Source organism: Metopolophium dirhodum, chromosome 1 (genome assembly GCF_019925205.1).
Source record: "Metopolophium dirhodum isolate CAU chromosome 1, ASM1992520v1, whole genome shotgun sequence".
NCBI lineage: Eukaryota > Metazoa > Arthropoda > Insecta > Hemiptera > Aphididae > Metopolophium > Metopolophium dirhodum.
The window spans coordinates 121,520,661-121,541,445 of record NC_083560.1 but is presented as its reverse complement, the minus strand read 5'-3'; the positions used below and the strand labels follow the sequence as shown (position 1 = coordinate 121,541,445).

The 20,785-nt window shown below is 27.7% G+C and overlaps 1 protein-coding gene across 1 annotated transcript in view; it reads left to right on the top strand.

The window, feature by feature from the left end:
- LOC132953602 (dynein axonemal heavy chain 2) overlaps positions 1-20,527 on the top strand; it is a 34,114-nt gene extending 13,587 nt beyond the window's left edge. The window contains exons 17-60 of the mRNA XM_061025982.1: positions 811-1,109; positions 1,195-1,318; positions 1,384-1,535; positions 1,593-1,704; positions 1,766-1,904; positions 1,980-2,194; positions 2,269-2,377; positions 2,440-2,567; positions 2,631-2,850; positions 2,928-3,269; positions 3,357-3,829; positions 3,921-4,265; positions 4,732-4,849; positions 5,007-5,143; positions 5,233-5,392; positions 5,459-5,666; positions 5,729-5,917; positions 5,973-6,250; positions 8,632-8,961; positions 9,034-9,143; positions 9,316-9,431; positions 9,516-9,826; positions 9,900-10,168; positions 10,225-10,364; positions 11,251-11,395; positions 13,351-13,496; positions 13,557-13,884; positions 13,983-14,147; positions 14,207-14,373; positions 14,445-14,616; positions 14,672-15,251; positions 15,336-15,763; positions 15,918-16,284; positions 16,346-16,492; positions 16,556-16,856; positions 16,920-17,136; positions 17,198-17,389; positions 17,564-17,748; positions 18,782-19,115; positions 19,525-19,675; positions 19,754-19,908; positions 19,977-20,066; positions 20,159-20,306; positions 20,376-20,527. Coding sequence (XP_060881965.1) covers positions 811-1,109; positions 1,195-1,318; positions 1,384-1,535; positions 1,593-1,704; positions 1,766-1,904; positions 1,980-2,194; positions 2,269-2,377; positions 2,440-2,567; positions 2,631-2,850; positions 2,928-3,269; positions 3,357-3,829; positions 3,921-4,265; positions 4,732-4,849; positions 5,007-5,143; positions 5,233-5,392; positions 5,459-5,666; positions 5,729-5,917; positions 5,973-6,250; positions 8,632-8,961; positions 9,034-9,143; positions 9,316-9,431; positions 9,516-9,826; positions 9,900-10,168; positions 10,225-10,364; positions 11,251-11,395; positions 13,351-13,496; positions 13,557-13,884; positions 13,983-14,147; positions 14,207-14,373; positions 14,445-14,616; positions 14,672-15,251; positions 15,336-15,763; positions 15,918-16,284; positions 16,346-16,492; positions 16,556-16,856; positions 16,920-17,136; positions 17,198-17,389; positions 17,564-17,748; positions 18,782-19,115; positions 19,525-19,675; positions 19,754-19,908; positions 19,977-20,066; positions 20,159-20,306; positions 20,376-20,527 — 9,594 coding nt within the window. The remainder of the gene's footprint in view (positions 1-810; positions 1,110-1,194; positions 1,319-1,383; positions 1,536-1,592; positions 1,705-1,765; positions 1,905-1,979; positions 2,195-2,268; positions 2,378-2,439; positions 2,568-2,630; positions 2,851-2,927; positions 3,270-3,356; positions 3,830-3,920; positions 4,266-4,731; positions 4,850-5,006; positions 5,144-5,232; positions 5,393-5,458; positions 5,667-5,728; positions 5,918-5,972; positions 6,251-8,631; positions 8,962-9,033; positions 9,144-9,315; positions 9,432-9,515; positions 9,827-9,899; positions 10,169-10,224; positions 10,365-11,250; positions 11,396-13,350; positions 13,497-13,556; positions 13,885-13,982; positions 14,148-14,206; positions 14,374-14,444; positions 14,617-14,671; positions 15,252-15,335; positions 15,764-15,917; positions 16,285-16,345; positions 16,493-16,555; positions 16,857-16,919; positions 17,137-17,197; positions 17,390-17,563; positions 17,749-18,781; positions 19,116-19,524; positions 19,676-19,753; positions 19,909-19,976; positions 20,067-20,158; positions 20,307-20,375) is intronic.
- The last annotated feature ends 258 nt before the right edge of the window (positions 20,528-20,785 follow it).

Below are 20,785 nucleotides of genomic sequence, written 5' to 3'. Positions count from 1 at the left end.
TTTTTGTTGTATTATTATACAAATTTGCACCTCTGAAAAAAAAATTTTGCAATCAATGCATGAAAATCTTGTTAAATAAATGTTTAATGTTTCATTATTTTTATGATTTTTAATTTTTTTTTTCTACCATATCGAATTATTTTTTGGACATAATACTATACTATAGTCTCAGTTTATAGAGTCTCCTTCTCAATAACGATGTAAGCTTAACACCTAATATACAGCATAGCGACTTTCCTGCTTTTTTTTCAAGTATATTATTGTATATTCAAATAGGTAACTAGCTTATATTTGGACTAAATATGCTAAAGCGTAATATTATATATTAATTCATTGTATATTACATTACAGTTGCTTTAGAGTACATGTCTATAATGGAAAACAGATACCAACAATTAAAAGCAGAAGAAAAACAATTGAAATATAATCTTTCAATATTTAATTTGAAATATGTGAAGCCACCACAACTTAGTATTAAAAAAGTAAGATAAATACTGAATATAATATAACTTACGATACCCAATTGATTTTAATTTGATTAAATATTTATAAATTATAACCTTGAGAATTATTTACACACATATATATATATAATATATATGTATATAACTTACATATAGATTTAATTAACATATATAAACCTAATTTGGTGTTTAAAATGTATTTAAACTATATAATTAAAATAATATTATATAGGTTGTAGAATAAAATCATGTACAAAAAAAAAATTAAATGAAAACTATTAAAATGAATTCCATAATTATTTAAATTATAAAATTAAAAATATAATATATTGTATGTAACTCTTAGGAAATGATTTTCTTGCGTCAAACTTTTACGATTGCTTATAATTGGGACAATACGTGGAATAAATATAAATCTGCAAACTTCTGGGAGATCAAAGTACCTGAAATAGAAGTAACTGTACAAAACATTTACAAAATGTTAAATTCTTCATTGAAATTGCTAAAAGATGAAAGTTGGAAAATGCTCGAAATCAGACGTGATAGTGTGGACGCTTTTCGGCGTGTTTTACCACTTATTAGTGACTTGAAAAATACAGCCATGCGCAATCGGCACTGGGATGAAGTACGAGAAGCGATGACTAAGTTAGTAGACGTTGGAATATTATTATGATGATAATATTAAGTTGTAATAAATCTACACGTTTAAAAGTTGATAAAATTGCAATAGATATTTTGATGAAACTGATCCCGGTTTTACTTTGGAACTAATTATGCAAATGCAAATGCAGAAATATGGAAATCAAATAAGTGAAATTTCAAATAAAGCAACAATGGAACTTAATATAGAAAACGTAAAGTCATTCAATACTCGATATTAAAACAAAATTAATATATCACTTATTATGTTTCCACTTAGTCAATAAAATCAATAGCAGATACATGGATTAACATGGAGTTAAACATAAAATATTATAGCGATGAAGATATTTATCGTATTTCAGTATCCGATGATATATTACAAATGTTAGAAGAACATTTAGTACAACTTTATTCTATGAAGGGATCAAAGTAAATATTTATCTAATATTTTTGTTATTTTTTTATCATCAACAATTTTATTTTTAGATATATTTCTATATTTTTCAAAGAAGCCGATCATTGGTCAAAAGGAATTTCCCTCGTCACAGATGTTCTAGAATTAACACTTTCTGTTCAAAGACAACTTTTGTATGCAATGGTAAATCAGCAATGCCTAATCATTTATACATTTATGTTTTTAATTCTTTCAACCATCTTAGAACATATTTAAAGGAGATGATATACGTATTCAAATTCCAAAGGAAGCCGATGAATTTGATTTATTAGCAAAAGAGTGGAAAAAGATAACATCAAAAATGTATACGGACAAGTATCTGTTTAAGGCGACTCGATCAAAACGTATACCTCGTGTTTATACAGTATACATTGAAACTTATAAGTGTTTATTATTGAAGTATTTTAATTTATATTTAGCTCTATTAAAACACTTGCAAGCCATGAATGCACGGCTAGAAGCAACCCAGAGAGCACTTGAATTATACATGGAGACCAAGCGAAACATCTTTCCTCGGTTTTATTTTATATCCAACGATGACTTATTAGATATACTAGTACATTCAAATAATCCTAAACGTCTACAGCCACATTTTAAAAAATGTTTTGATAATATTAACAAACTAGAACTCTCAGTAAGTAAAATATTAATTATGTTTAATTTTTTCTTATTCACAATTTGTTCTGATATTATAACTTTAATTCAAAGGATAATAACACTTCGGCCATAGGAATGTATTCAGCTGACGGAGAATACATACCTTTCACAAATAGAGTCAAGTGTAGTGGACCTGTAGAAGCTTGGATGGGCAATATTGGTAAATGTCTTAACATGATTTCAATGAATCCGCAATAATTAAATTTCAATTTTATTCTGTAGAAACGATGATGCGAGAAACACTTAAATATAAGTTAGTACATGTTTTGGATGCGTTGAAGAAAAATCTTAAGACTCGCGATAAATGGATATTAAAATGGCCGGGGCAGTTATGTATTACATCGGCTCAAGTATGTATTATAACATTTGTTATTTTTTAAATGCTTAGTGTATTGCATCATTATTATGTTAAGATTCAATGGACAGCTCATTGTACAGTGGCTTTGTTACAATCCAAACATACTGGGAATAGTAAGCCATTAAAAAAACTCAGAAAACGACAGAAAAAAATGCTATTCAAGTTTTCTGATGCTATTCGAGGGGACTTGGCCAAAATAGATCGATTAAAAATCGTCTCATTGGTCACTATCGAAATACATGCTAGAGATGTAGTCGATCATATGTATACTTCTAGTATGTAAAATTAGTTATACAAATCTTAAATTAAATAGTTAAGAAACTTTTCGTTTTGTGTGATGAATCATATTTAGGGTGTATGAGCGTTACCGACTTTGAATGGATGTCACAGTTAAGATTTTATTGGGATAAAAACAACAGTGAACTAACCATACGGCAAACAAATACACATCAACCCTATGGTTATGAGTATTTAGGTAATTCTGGGAGATTAGTCATCACGCCTTTGACTGATCGATGTTACATCACAATGACTACGGCACTAAATTTGTTTCGTGGCGGTAGTCCAAAAGGACCTGCAGGTACAGGAAAAACTGAAACTGTAAAAGATTTAGGGAAAAATTTAGCTTATTATGTCATTGTAATAAACTGCTCTGATGGCTTGGATTATAAGAGCATGGGACGTATGTTTTCTGGTAAATTTACTCCACGTTTTGTATCACTTTTATCCTGCAACTATCTTAATTTTTATTCTATATTTTACTTCTGTGTTTTACTAATAGGACTTGCACAACAAGGTGCTTGGGGTTGTTTTGACGAATTCAATCGTATAAACATTGAAGTATTGTCAGTCGTAGCGCAACAAATACTGTCTATATATTCTGCCCTCACTGCTCAAAGAGATAAATTTATATTTGAGGGCTCAATGATAAATCTCATACCTACATGTGGTATTTTTATAACAATGAATCCTGGATACGCTGGTAGGACAGAACTACCCGACAATTTAAAGTCCATGTTCCGTGCCATATCCATGATGGTTCCTGATAGCAAACTCATTGCCGAGATTATGTTGTTTGGAGAAGGTTTTAGAGAAACCCGAGTTTTAGCCAACAAAGTATTCGTTTTATTCGTGTTGTGTAAACAAAAACTCAGCAAACAAGATCATTATGAATTTGGACTTCGTGGTTTGGTTTCATTAATAAGGTATGCTGGGCAATGTAGACGACAAAATTCACATATGTTGGATGACGAGGTATGAATCAATTCTGTGTAATTAATTATAAATCTTTGATAAATGAATAAATGAACTTGTTGCTAATTATAATATCAAATAATTAATTCAGGTACTATTACTGGCAATGCATAACATGAATTTAGCAAAACTTACAGTCGATGATCTTCCAATATTTTTGGGCATCGCGAAAGATTTATTTCCCAGTATAACTTTACCAGAAGTTAAAAACGACATACTCATTCGTGCAATAAAGCAATGTATGTTGAATAAAAATCATCAACCATCAGAATCTGCTATTGCAAAAATTATTCAGCTGTACGAAACCAAAATTTCTAGGCATTCCGTTATGCTATTGGGGCAGACTGGAGCCGCAAAAACTGCTACATGGAAAACTCTAAAAGATGCAATGGAATTGTTAAATAATGAAAAGGTTGAACTATTTGAAACAGCCACTGTAAGTCTAAAGTTTATATTTAAAACAAAATTGAAATGAAACATGTTGAAAATTAACTTAGGTATGAGTTTACTATACTTAGGATACTTAGAATCATATTACAATAGTAACCTCAGAACTCAGACAAGTCTCTTTATTTTTCCAAAAACCGTTTACTTTTCATTTTATTAAGATAAATGCGGCAAAGAAATTTTTCAGACGATCATCGGTACCGAATGATGACTGAAATTTAACCGTACTAAACGAATACCGGTCGCGGGCTTTGGTTACACTAATATGATACACAATTTTATAATTATAATATATGAAGTAAAATCTACATAAATTAAAATTAAGTCAATCAAAAACCTAAAATATAAAATAAAATAATTTCATATTCGATAATAGTACAATTATTTTAAGTCAATTTTCAAAATTTTAAATTCCTATTTGTATAATATGTTTGTGTATTATTTAAATTATATAGGAATATCCTTTAAATCCAAAAGCGCTTACTCTTGGTGAGCTATATGGAGAATATAATCCTTCTACTCAAGAATGGAAAGATGGTGTATTATCATCTCTGATGCGTACAGTTTGTGCAGGTAGTTAACATTTTTAAAATACAAACTTTGAAATCTTATCAGTTGAATTGATTGTAACAAATTGTATTTACTGCTTTAAAAAACGTTATTATTTAACCTTTAACTTTGTTCATTTCATTTAACGTGATTTATATATATATTTTAACCTAACTTATAGATACTCGATTGGATCAAAAATGGATACTTTTTGACGGCCCAGTTGATGCACTTTGGATAGAAAATATGAATTCAGTAATGGACGACAACAAAGTATTAACGCTTATTAATAGTGAGCGAATTACAATGCCTGAACAGGTAAAACAATTTTAGTAACTTTATACGATACTAATCGTAGAAAATATATTGGGAGACATGCTCAATAATATACTGACTATTTAAATTAGGTGTCCCTTCTTTTTGAAGTAGAAGATTTAGCTGCTGCATCTCCAGCTACTGTTTCTAGGTGTGGTATCGTGTACAATGATTATAAAGATTTTGGCTGGAAATTGTATTACAAATCATGGTTGACTAACTGTGAATTTCAACCATACAAAATTAATGTCAGTATCTAGTGAATAATTGTCTTTAACATACATAATAATAAACAAAGAAATTAACATTTTTAGATAGAAAAAAATTTTGACAAATATGTTCCTGCTGTGCTAGAATTCAAAAAGTTAAACTGCGTTGAAACTATTCCTTTACCCGAATTGAGTTCTATTATTACGTTATGCACATTGCTAGAATGTTTTACATTTGATGATTTAGCAATTAAAATGCCCACTGGATTAAAATCCGATGACTACGACCATCTTATTAAATTATGGTTTCTCTTTTGGTAACAACTGATACGAATAATAATTAAAACTATTAAAATACAATTGAAAAATAATTTTACAGTGTGGTTTGGTCCATTTGTGCAGTAGTTAATGAAGATGGCCGTAAAAAAATTGACAATTTTTTTAGAGAAAAGGAAGTAGTATTTCCAATAAGTGATACAGTTTATCACTACTATGTTGATACGAAAACTGCTCAATTTTATCACTGGGATAACTTTTTGCGTGATAGTTCTTGGATATACAAAACAGAGTATGCATCACATCATTAATTGTTATATGCATCTAAATAACCGTATCGTTTACAGATTACCTTTTTTCAAAATTATCGTACCTACAATTGACACCGTTCGTTACAACTATCTTGTAGAAGCGTTTTTAAGTAAAAAACGGCCCGTATTATTGGTTGGTCCAGTTGGCACTGGAAAAACGTTGACCGTTCAAAAAGCACTGGAAGGTTTAGATAAAAATAAATTTTTAAATATAACAATTAATATGTCAGCACAAACTACAGTGCATAATGTTCAGGAAACCATTGAAGGAAGATTGGAAAAACGTACAAAGGATACTTACGTTCCACTATCAAGTACATAATCATAATAACAAAATACTGAACAAACTATTACAAATTCAAATTTTAGATTCTGAGCGGAGCGACAAAACTAGGTAGTGGTTTAACAATAGTGTTTACTTTTTTTTTCCTTGTATACAACATTTTTACCAAAAGAATTTCTTCGATTTCAACATATAGTACCTTATATTTTAGCAAATTGGATCAATATGGTACTTTAGAGAGGTCATTTTTCGATTTTCACAATAGTTATTTAATGCCACGTGAAAATCTACCGACTAATAACGAAAAACCGCTAAAAATGAGCATTGAATTTCTAACGCTTTGTTTATCACCATAGCACTGAGTAAAAAATTATAATATTATAATATTAATTCAACTTAAAGGCTATAATAAATAATAACAATATAAAAAATCCAGACTGACAAACCGTCTCCGCTCAGAACCGTTTTTCTTATACAATGATATTATTTCATTGAATTCAAGTTTAATATAATCCATTGTACATTAACCCACTTGTAAGCTACTGTACAACAGAGTGACATATACTTAACCCCTTTATTTGTTTTAGATTCTGAGTGGAGCGACAAATGTATTGATTTTACAATGATGTGTGTTTTTTTTATTTATTTTTTTTATTTTGTATCTGTCATCACCTTTTAGGACAGTAAAAATGCTTAGATTTTCTTCAACGGTATCTTTTCTGATAGGGAAAATGAATCTAGTTGGTACTTTGGGGGGGTTAAAAGTAAAAATCTCCAAGTAATTTTCAAAAACGCCGTGTAAAACCAAAGAAAAAATTTTAAAAAACTAGAATTTTGACGCAAAATCTGTTTTTGAAAAAATCAATTTTCAATTTTCTAAACACCACAACATTTTCCAAATATTTTGACTTATTTTGAGCTTTTTATGGAGAATTTCAGTTTCCATTTTTTTTAGTTTTTTTTTCTATTAATATCAATAAAATTTTTTTTGTTTGTTAAAAAAGCTTGAAAATTTAATAGAAGGCTCCCAGTATATTGCTTCGAAGGCAGGTGAAAAAAATTAAAAATCGATAGTCTCAATTTTATTTATAAGCATTTAAAGTTCAAATATTGACAAAATACGTAAAAATTACGACAAATTTGCAAATTATTTTGTGTTAGAAATTCATTAAAATTTTTCTTTTTCAATCTAAGATTTGAAAATGTAATACAAGATTCTCCATAAGTTTGTCTACCCTTATCAAAAAAAAAAATGTCGACAAGTAAGTCAAATTAAATTTTTATGGACGTTTGAAATTCATATTTTTGTTCATTCGATTTCTCATGTAACGATTTTCTTGTTTTATTGTAATTAAAAAACAAACGACTATAGATACTTAAAAATTTCACTGAATTTTTATATTAACATTTTTTATATACTATACAATTTTGAAAATAATTTGACTCTTTTTGAGCTGTTTACGGATATTGTCAGTTTTAAATTTTTTTTTCTATAAATATCAATAAACATTTATATGTAGGGTAGTCAAAAAACGTGAAAATTGAATGCAAGGCTCCTGATACATTGTTACAATAACATTTGGTGAACATTAAAATTATATAAGCAAATTTTTTTTTAAGTATTTAAAGTTCAAATTTTGACAAAATTTATCACATTTAAAATTTTATAACTATTTTGTAGTTAAAAAATTATAAAATGTTCAACTTTTATAGTTAAGGATTGAAAATTTAAAACAAAATTCCACGTAAATAGGTCAATATATAAATTATTTTATTCACCTTAATATCATCAATTATTTACTTAGTAATATCATAGGCTCACTGACCGTTTTCGCTCAGAATCGTTTTTCTTATACATTGATATTATATCATTAAATTCAAATTTAACACCATCCATTACAGTGACCCACTTGTAACCTACTGTACAGCAGAGTGACATCCACTTACCCACTTTTTTTATTATTATTTTTATATTTTTTACTTATTTTTATTATTTTTACTCTATTCGATTGACTAAATTTTAGGTTTCTAAACATATTATATTATTATCGTCCGTATATTCGCTTGTTACCAGTAGGTAGGTTGTAGGTAGGTTTTATTTATTTATCGTCTGTAGTTACTGTATAGGTGGAATTATAATGTATTGCATTGTATTAAAATATGTTTAAAAACAGGTAATTTAGCAAGCTCGCAATGTGAGCTTTCTGAACTTATTTATTTAACGATCCTTTTTTAGATATAAGACATGCAAACTTCAATACAAAATATATTTAAAAAATTTAATTTAATATATATTATTATAATGTTATACCTATAATTGTTTTTAATAATAACTGTACATGCATACAACATATATTAAAAACTACATACAATTTTTAACGGAATTTTGTTTATTAATTTTTATATATGCAGATAAAACGTTGGTGACATTTTTGGATGACATGAATATGCCTGAAAAAGAAATTTACGGTGCTCAGGCTCCACTAGAACTGATTCGACAGTGGATAGACTACGAGTTTTGGTTTGACCGACAGACTAGATTACTGAAGTACGTGAAGAATATGCTGTTGATCGGTGCCATGGGACCACCTGGAAGTGGAAGGAGCACCATAAGTAACAGACTGTTGAGTTCCTTTAGCATGATAAACTTAACGTTTCCCGAAGAAGCGCAAATATCTAACATTTATGTATCAATGTTAAACCAACATCTAAAATCATTTGTGGAACATATACGGAACTTGAGTATGATCTGGATATTAAGATATGTTACACTGATATGTTACATTGTGTTGACACTTTTCTTACTCGTTGCAGGAAACGGATTAACCAATATGACAATTAATCTTTACAAAAGTGTAGTAGCTAATTTGCTCCCAACACCAGCAAAAATGCACTATTTATTCAATTTGAGAGATATATCTAAAGTGCGTCATTCATCGTATAATAAATATACTAATATACTAATATATGCTTATAATCTTGATTTTAAATATGCTGAAGATTTAGTCTTGCCTGATTAAACTGTATATGATAAATTATATTTTATCCACAATTTTGTGTACAATTCTATCTTCTGAGGGTTAGTTTAAATTGTAGGTATTTCAAGGCCTGTTGCGCAGTAATACCGACTACCAGACAACTGACAATTCAATGTTGCGGCTTTGGTGTAATGAAGTGTTCCGCGTATTTAATGACAAATTAATCGATGAAAAGTAAATTATTCAAGTTACCTGTGATAAAATGTATAATAATGTATATTTAATAATATTGTATTAATTCTGATTACCACGTTACAGGGATCGAGAATGGTTCATGGATCAAATCAATATTCAACTAGGGAAACATTATGATATGACTTACCGAAGTCTATGCTCTTCAGAACAAGGTCTAATATTCTGTCATTTTTTGAACAAGAATTCACAGTACGAAGAAGTTACCGACGAAAAATATCTACGTGAATTTATCGATGATAGCATAAAAGAATACAATTTGAGCTTTAGAGTTATACCAATGAATCTCGTATTATTTAGGGACGCCATCGACCATATATGTCGCATCGTCAGAGTTATATCCCAACCAAGAGGCTATATAATGCTGGTTGGCATTGGTATAGTGTTTACAAGTCGTCATTATTGTTCTGCTTTAATAATATAATGAATGCTCTATAATTTTTCTGAAAGGTGGATCCGGACGGACCTCACTTTCAAAAGTTGCGAACTGGCTATGCGAATACAATATGTTTACAATTGAATTGAATAAATCATATGGGATAGGAGATTTCAAAGAAGACTTGAAACGCCTGTACTATCAGACAGGAGTGAGGGATCAACCAACGTCGTTTTTATTCAATGACACGCAAATTGTAAATGAAATGTTTTTGGAGACAATAAATAACATACTAAGCACTGGTGAAGTACCACAACTGTACAAGGAAGACGAGTTTGATGAGGTTAGAATACCTAATTAATGTTAAAATACGGTGCAATTTTGTATTGACATTTTTAGATTAAAGAACAATTATCACCCGCTGCTAAAAAAGAAGGTGTTCCAGAAACAACAGATGATATGTATTCGTTTTTCTTAGATCGCGTCAGAAGTAATCTACATATTATTCTATGTCTAAGTCCGATTGGAATCAAATTTCGGTAAGTTTCATTTACTTATTGATTTATTAAAAATATTTTCTAAAAAAAACAATGAAATTAATATATTAAGTACCTATATATAAACGCGTGCACAGTAACTTTGCACTGTTTTTTGTTGTATATAGAAAATGTAAACTTTTTGTACGGTAGGGTAAAAATATAGATGACAAAACGTAGTCACTTTATCTAAAATAAAATAAAATATTATTTTCCAAATGTGATATCAGTGATATTATTCTCTGCTTTCTGCTGGAATTCATTTCAGTTTTTGGCTAACCATCAAATTACTACTTAGTACCTACTATTAAAGTGAAAAGGACTTCTATAAGTTAGACTAAGTTAAAACCAAAAAAAAGCTACGAAGTAATTTATATGACGCATGTCCGAAATTTTTGATAATTACACGTACTGGGGATTGGTATAACATGGTTTATAACTCTCTAATTTACTTAATTATACTTCAATATGATATACGTGTAATATAAATAAATAAATTGATACTAAATCTTAATATGTTGTTGCTATATTAAATTTAAATATCATACTTGTTCATTGTTTTATAAATGTCATTTAACAATTAATTGTAATTCACTAATTTAACTTAATCTCTTATACTTAATTATATAAGTAGGTACAAACTGTCCACAAACTTCAATGTGCGTATTTACTATACCGTATAATGTATACACTTTTTTATTTATGAAATTATCTGAATTTTTAATATTAGGCCATAAACAGTGACCAACCATATAATTGATATACGTATCGGTAGATATTACAAAACAAATTAAAAATATTTGTAAAAATAAGTTAAATATATATTATACATATTATAGTTTATAATTAAATAATTTTACTGGTGTTGTTTTTTTTTTCTCAAAATTAGAACGCGGTTACGTCAATATCCTTCATTGATAAATTGTACGACAATTGATTGGTTTTTGGATTGGCCTAAGGAAGCTTTACTAGAGGTGGCATTTAGCTCTCTTGCTACAATAGAAGTATTGGAAACTATAACTGGTGCACCAAGAGTAAGATTAAAAAATTAAATACACAAAATAATACCTTTCATAGATATTGATAATGAATGGAAAATATTTTGTAGTAAAAACTAACAAAATTACAATTTTATTAATAGATTATGATTTTATATTTTAGTATTTTACTATATCAACTATCCATACAAGTTATTCATAATGCTAAATCTATAATGGTTTTCATTATACAATTAAAATAGATACCTATATGTCACTATTAGATAGACACCTTAATGAACTAAAGTGAATTACATTAATATGGTAGTAAACTAATGTTATCTTTAAAATAATAAACTTGACAAGAAAAACCATAAAATATACAAAATAGTTACATATAATACAATAAACATTGATGAATATAATATCAGTTTAAAGTAGTTTAAAAAATCTATTAAAAATAAATCCCAAAAATCTAAAAATGTTACGAATTAAAATTACCTATGGAATGTATAAATACACACAAGTAAAAAGAATTCAAACCATTTAGTTAGGTATTAATTAATTGACACGGTATTTTTAAATAATATAAACACAATATTTTATTTATTTTTATCGCATATAGATTTCTAAATGTTAGATATGATTATGCTATATTATTCATATTTTAAATTAACTATTCCATTAATACATAAAGAAAATCACTGTTATACCTAACTGTTAAAATTTCATAATTTAATTTGTTGATTTAAATATGTATCTCAATTTGCAACAACACAATTTTTTGAATTTGTATTTTCTTTTGTTCAAATTTTAATTTCTAAAATTTGGATTTAAAAATAATAGACATAGTAATTACATGTTTAACTATACTGTACCTATAGTAGATTTTAAATGCACTTTATCACAAAGTAGGTCACCGTAAAATAATGGATTACATTTTAACTAAATATTTAAATGTTAACTCATTTTTAACACAAAAACAATTGTGATGTACTAAAACTGCTTATCCAAAAATAATTAGACATTTGCATTTTCGATATTCATTCTAAATTGTGTATAATTAACTATTAAAAAACTGTCAGTCACATTCTCAAACCATAATGCAAAATATCAAACATATTATTCTCAATAATATTCACAAAAAATAAAAAAAATTAAACACATTTTAAAATATAAAATTATGCTTAAAATCAATTAAAATATATTTTCAGAAATCAAAAGTAAAAATTACTGATACATACTTATAAAAATATATTTAGCGGGAATTTGTACGAAAACCAATTTTATTTTATTTTTATTGATGTTCAACAATTAATGTAAGGACATGTATGAAATACTTATATTAACATTTTCTAAACATAATCTCAACTTAAAACTATTTTGGGTCTTTTTGTTATAATATTAATAGATATATTTTTAAATTTGCGATTTATGTTTAATAACATTTTTATATTGGATTTAAAAGCTCTGAAATAAAAAACAAATTACGTAGTAAATTATTCATGCCACAATATTAAAAAATAACCTTAAACGATTTTCTTATTTTGTTGTACTCGAAAAATATTAGTTTTAGAAATTTGAACATTATACTTTTACTCAAATTATATTTTATAATGCCCGATGACATTTTTAAGATATTTAGACTATTTTAAGCCATTCAGAGGCGTATTTAGGTTTTGTCTTGTGGGGGGGGGGGGGGGGGGGTATAATTTTATCCAGTAGCCACGCCTTTAAAGTTAGAGGCCTTAAGTTAGGACTCCGAAAATGTTTGCATAAATTTACATAAGTTAACAAAAATAACTATGTTGACAATTACAAATTACCGATTATACATAATATTTTCTGCTTATAAAATTACCTTTTGTTTATTTGTTCAGTTATTAAGATCTTTAATATAAATTTATTTTCCAGGTATTTGATGTAGATACAGTTTCTTTATCAGAGGTAATTTATACACCGGACCAAATACTAGCTTGATAATTTATTTACTATGTATTTTTATTTCATAGAGTGAGTTAAAATTATGCATAGCAAATTTATTTGCTGTTATTCACCATTCAGTAGGAGAATATTCTAGGCTGATGATTTTAGAATTAAAGCGATACAATTATGTTACACCTACAAATTATTTGGAATTAGTAACTGGATATAAAGAGTATGCAAAAAAAAGTCTTAACCTATTCTATATAATTATCGATATGGTTGTTTTAAACAGAACATTACGTGAGAAACGAATTGAGCTTGCAAGTAAGGCGAATAAATTAAGAAATGGCTTGTTCAAAATAGACGACACCAGTGAAAAAGTAGCTGGAATGACAGTAGATTTAGAAAAAGCTACTAAAATTGTTCAGGCGTATACCGTGGAATGTGATCAATTTCTAGAAGTTATTTTAAAGCAAACATCAATAGCTGACCAACAAAAAATTGAAGTTGACGCCAAAAGCATTAAAATCAAAGAAGAAGAAATTGTGTGTCAAGAGTTGTATAGATTGGCTATGATTGATTTAGAAACAGCATTACCTGCACTAGAAGAAGCTATGGAGGTGAATATTAATATAAATAATAACATACAATTATAGTAATCGTCGTCTATTATTATTATAGACTATTAATATGTACCTATTATATATTACCTATTTAGGCTTTAAATGCACTCAATAAAAAAGATCTTGCTGAAGTAAAATCTTTTTCAAAACCTCCACATAGAGTTAAATTAGTTTTGGAAGCTGTGATGATATTAAAAGAATCTGAACCTAGTTGGAACGAAGCAAAAAGACAATTAGGAGATCCAAATTTCCTAAACCAGGTTAATTTAATATTAAAATAAGTAAATTAAATTTAGATAATACAAAATGAAACTTTTAGCTAAAAGATTTTGACAAAGATCATGTGTCACAAAAAGTTTTAAAAAAAATAAATGCGTTTACATCAAATCCAGAGTTTGAACCTGATAAAGTAGGAGCTCAATCAGTAGCTGCAAAATCACTTGCTCAGTGGGTCATCGCAATAGAAAAATATGCTATAATTTACAAGTACGACATATAATATTGTATAAATATGATATACGAATGAATATTTCTTACAATATTTTTTCGTTTATAAGAATTGTAGCTCCCAAAAAAGAATCTGCCGATGCAGCTTTGGCTGATCTTAATGAAAAGGAAGCTGAATTACTTACTGCACAACAAAAATTATCCCAGATTCAAAAACTGTTATTGAAATTAAAAATTGATTTTGATATAAAAATGGAAGAAAAGGAACAATTGGTCAAAAAGGTAAATTAATTTTGAACTAAAATTGAAATGTTAATCAGTGGAAATAAATTTATAGGCAGATACTTTGAAAAGAAATCTTGATAGAGCAGCATCATTAATTGAAGGACTATCCGACGAAAAAATACGATGGACGGAATCTGTAAAACAATTAGATATATATTTTGACTATTTACCAGGTGATTGTCTACTGAGTATAGCGTTCGTTTCGTATTTGGGTCCATTTCTATTTAAGTATAGAGATATACTTTTTAAATTATGGACAAATTCAGTAAAAGATATGAAAATTCCAACTAATCCAGCATATGACAATAAAGATTTTTTATCTGATCCGGCTACTATAAGAAACTGGAATATTCATGGTTTACCCAACGATGACTCAAGTACAGAAAATGGTATCATTATCAGCCGTGGCTCGCGATGGCCATTGATTATAGATCCACAATGTCAAGCTTTGAAATGGATAAAAAACATGGAAGCCGAAAACGAATTAAAAATCATCGATTTTTGTTTACCAAATTTCATGAATATTTTGGAAATGGCATTAAAAAACGGAAATCCAACACTATTGCAAATAACTTCTGAACATCTCGATCCTTCAGTGATGCCAGTTTTATCAAAATCTTTTATTGAAAAAGGTTAATATTTTATCAAAGTACCAGATTTAAAGATTTTATATATTTTAAAAGTATAATAAATTCACTAACATTTCATTTTTTTAGAAAATCAACTTTTTATAAAAATGGGCGATAAGGAGTTACCATATAATGACAATTTTAGATTTTTCATAACAACTAAAATAAGAAACCCGTATTATCCTCCTGAAATTTTTACACGAACAACAGTAGTTAATTTTGCAATTAAAGAAGAAGGACTTGAAGACCAACTTTTGGACGTTGTGATCACAATGGAAAAACCAGAGTTGAAAATACTTAAAGATAATTTGATAATTAACATCGATAAAGGTAAAAAAACACTGGTCGCACTGGAAGATGAACTACTTAGACTCCTCAATGAGATTGAAGGATCACTATTAGAAAATGATGAACTTTTCCAAACATTAGCTTCTTCAAAAGTTACATCAGTAACTGTAAATGAGCAACTAGAAATTTCTTTTTCAACTCAAATCGATATTGATGTTGCTCGAGAGGTATGATTAAATGTTTTACATTAAAAACATTTTTAACTAAATTAAATAAAAATATATATATTAATAACTAATATAACTATAATAACTAATTGCTCATATTATTTAAAATTGTATTGACTTATAAAATTAATTTCAGCATTTGTTTATTTTGTAGGGTTATAGAACTTGTGCCAAACGAGCATCAATTTTATTTTTTGTTCTCAATGAACTCAATCAAATCGATCCTATGTATCAATTTTCATTGGATGCTTATATGAATCTATTTGAAAATTCAATAAGAAAGAGTGAAAAAAATGAAAGACTTTTCGAAAGATTAAATCATTTAAATGCTTACCATACATATGCAGTTTATAAAAATACTTGTCGAGGATTGTTCGAAGTTCACAAATTATTATTTTCATTTCAAATAATTATAAGTTTGTTAATGGCTGATGACTTAATACCTGCGTATGAAATGGAGTTTCTTTTAAAGGGTGGTATCGTACTTAATAAAGTAGAACAGGCAGAAAACCCTTGTTCATGTATGTCTGTTATAATTATTCTAACCTAAAATTAAATTTATATATTCATTTTATTTTAAAGCTTGGTTGTCAGCATCAAATTGGGATAATATTTCCGAATTAAACAAATTGCCAGGGTTTCTTGGAGTAGAAAAATCATTTGAACAATTCTCTCGAGAATGGAAACAATGGTATATGTCATCAAATCCGGAATCAATAAATCTTATTGGTGAATATTTCTTTAACTAATGTTTACTAATATATCAGTTAAAACGATTAATGTATCTAATAGGTAAATGGAATGAGAACACCAATTCATTTCAAAAAATGTTATTTGTAAGATCTTTGCGATTAGACAGATTATCATTTGCAATTACAAATTTTATTTCCAATAAACTGGGTCCTAAGTTTATAGAACCACCAGTTATGGATGTTAAAAGTGCTCTAGAAGATTCTAGTTGCAAAACCCCATTAATATTTTTGTTATCTCCTGGAGTGGATCCAACTAACACATTAGTTGGTTTGGCTACAAGTAACAACATCTATTATGAATCTCTATCTCTGGGTCAAGGTCAATCATTAGTTGCAACACAGTAATATCACATAGAAACCAAATTTAGTTTGTAATAACTAATAACATCTATTTATTTTGATAGATTAATTGAACAAGGTCAACAAACAGGAAAGTGGATATTCCTCGCCAATTGTCATCTTTCATTATCATGGATGCCACAGCTAGATAAAATAGTTGATGTTATGCAAGATGGTAAAGCTCACCCGGATTTCAGGCTGTGGTTAAGTTCAAATCCTAATCCTGATTTTCCTATCGCTCTATTACAAAGTGCTATAAAAATGACAACCGAACCACCAAAAGTAATTTAAAAAAATAAAAAAATATCCGTAAATGTAATGATTGTATATTAAACGTACTCAGGGATTAAGAGCCAATATGAAACGTTTGTATCAAAATTTAACAGATGACAAATTTGATAAATGCCGTTCACAAGAAAAATACAAAAAATTAATATTTTCTCTTTGCTTTTTTCATTCAATATTAATTGAAAGAAAAAAATTTCAAAATCTTGGATGGAACGTGATTTACAGTTTTAATGATTCCGATTTTGAGGTAAATAATATTTTTATTTTTTTTTATTTTAAAGCCGCTAGGTAGTATAGACTAAAAAGTTTAAAAATAATATTATATCGGGTTATATTATAAATATTCTATAAGCTTAGGAATCTAATTTATGTAATATAATAATATTATAGTTTAAACTTTATTTTCCATTTTATTTTATAGGTATCAGAAAATTTGCTATCCATATATTTGGATGAATATGAAGAAACTCCTTGGAAAGCTTTAAAATATTTGATTGCTGGAATTTGTTACGGTGGTCACGTTACTGATAACATGGACAGAAGACTCTTAGATACCTACATTGGTCAATATTTTAATGAGGATGCAATTACAACGCCACATTTCAAGTATAACAAATTATTTCATCATATTATTCTAGGTATAACCAATATAAGTAGCATAAATGTTATATTTTATAAAAATACAACTATTGCTTACAAGGAATACGTAAGTAATCAGTGTAATATTAGTTACTAAAAACAGTGTAGGTATACTGTATACATAGATATGGTGTATTATTAACGATTTAACGATAGATACTTAATATGTTCTTTAATTACTTTGGCCTAACCTCAGTGGTCTCTATGAAATTACATAGTTTCTATATGAATTATAGCCTATTAATAATTCATGTGCAAGTAAGAGCAACAGTCTATAACATAATACATCATTTATCAAATAAAATAGGTACCATGAATAAACATTATCATTTAGAAGAACTATAGCAATATGTATTTAATTATTTTATTTATTTTTATTATATTTGTATCTTATTATTAATTTAAACGTATTAAAAACATTTATTAGCAATGAACAATATTTTTAATGAATTATTTTAAAACCCTATAATTTTCTATAAATAGCGTGATATGATCGAGTGCTTGCTTGTTAATTCTTAACACAGGACTTATTTGTAGTTTTTATTTCAAAATAATATTGAATATACCAGTTCAACATGTTGTTTTGTTATGGTATAAAGTATTCGTCATTTTTTTTTAACATTATAATTTTTTTGGTTTTTGTGTTTTTTATCAACGGATACTGATATTTTTAATAATAATCGTAATATAAAATGCATTTTATGGCAGTGGAAAACTTCTAAATTATACTCACTCTTAACTATAAACTCGTTGGGAAAAAAAATTTCCCATAATATGTAAAGATAATATATTCAGAGTAAGTACATGATTGAAAATATTAGATGCCATTTGATTTATTAGAATTAATTTAAAAAAATTTCTCAGAAATGGTGACACTACCACGGGAATTTTAAATATGAATCCTAAATAACGTTTATGAAGTAGGCATTTTTTAAAAAACTAAAAATGAAATACATTATTTGAAATAGAGAAACTAAAAAATATTACTATGGATTTTAAGGTTATCTCCGTTGTCAACTTATTTTATACCAAGAGATGGAGATCTTCATATGTACAGAAATTACATTGACACATTACCAATCGTGGATAGCCCCGAAATATTTGGACAACATTCTAATGCTGAAATGGCTTCATTGATGGGAGAAAATCGTATAATTTGCGATGCTCTAATGATTTTACAAGGACAATCATCAACAGTGGCTGAAGAAAATTCAGAAAGCAAAGTTTTAGATTTGTCTAGTAAAATTCTGAAAAAACTACCTGAATTGATAGATTATGCGACTACTGCAAAAAATATTAAAAGAAACCCCTTGGATATTGTACTGTTACAAGAGGTATTCTGCATAATGATAATAAATCTCTACTTGCTTCCAAAATAATTAAAAACTAAATTCAACTCAGAGGATGTCGTATTTATAATAAACTGAACAAAATTAAAATGCTCACTACTTGCATCAAAATTAAAACATCAAAATTAAAACATCAAAAAACCCTATGTGGGGTCCGTTATTACCTTTAAATGTATCAATTTAATCCAATATAACAAATAACAGAGTAAAACAGAATCTTCTGTATATTTGCTATGTTATTCGTTATTAAAACGGAGACAACAAATGTGGGTACGACGTCCTCTTAACATAACTATTAGGTCCTTAAAATAAAATTTAATTTTTCTACACATGATACACGTCAATTAAATTTAGTTATAAAATATATATTTTAAAAAATAATTGGTCTTTGTAGGTACAACGTTATAATAGTTTATTGAGCGAAATTAAAACGTCATTAGTTAACCTAAAAAAAGGCATCAAGGGGCTAGCAGTTATGTCGTCTGATCTTGAAAAGATATTTCAGTTTATAAATGAAGGTAGAGTTCCTGGTCAATGGCTCAAAGGTAATATTAAATGATGACACTTGCACATAATACATTATTTACGAATTTTTAATGAAAACATTAAAAAAAACCATTTAGCATATCCTTCGTTAATGTCTCTGGGACCATGGACTCAAGATTTAATAGAAAGAATCAATCATTTTAAAACTTGGGCAAACAAAACTCACCCACCGATTTTATTTTGGTTGGGAGCTTATACTTACCCAATTACTTTTTTGACAGCTGTACTACAGGTAAATATTTTTTGTTTCTATTAGTATTATTTTAACAATTATTGACAGCAATTAAAAATATGATTTAGATTCATTCACGAAGTTCGAATATAGCAATAGATTTACTATATTGGGAATTTATTCCTATACTACCAGAAAGGGAATCATTACCTCCAAAAGTAATCATAGATAGTATGATAATATTAAAATATTAAACAAGCATCTTACATAATAAATAATAAATATTTTAAATTATATTATTCTATTCTAGGAAGGAGTTTACGTACGAGATCTTTATTTAGAAGGGGCTGATTGGAATTTTAAAAAATCATGCTTGTGTGAATCAGTACCATTAAAATTTATTTCCAACTTACCAGTTATACATTTTAAGCCCATAGACAGCGCAAAAGTAGCAAGAAGTATTTAGTCATTATAAACTCATGTATTTATATGCATATTATAAACTTTACATATTTACACATTTTTAGATTTCTACCAATGCCCTATATATTATTATCCTTCACGATGTGGAGAAGGAAGAGAATCGTTTATAATAATGATGTACCTCGATAGTGGATCAGAATCTCCAGAGTATTGGACAAAACGAGCAACAGCAGTATTACTTAGTTTATCAGCCTAAACTAAAAATCATCAAAATACACTATTTCAAACATTCAACTTGTTTTTTTCTATTTCAACAGTATGTACGTATTACAAGTAGAAATAATACTACGTGATACGTTAAAGAGATAATTCAATTACTTTTTGTAACAAATGAAAATATTAATCTGAAATATTAGAATTCTAAAACTATAATTGTTATATTATATTAAAATGTGCAGTATTATAAAAATTAAATTGTATATGCATTATATTTTACTATGAACTTCCGTATACC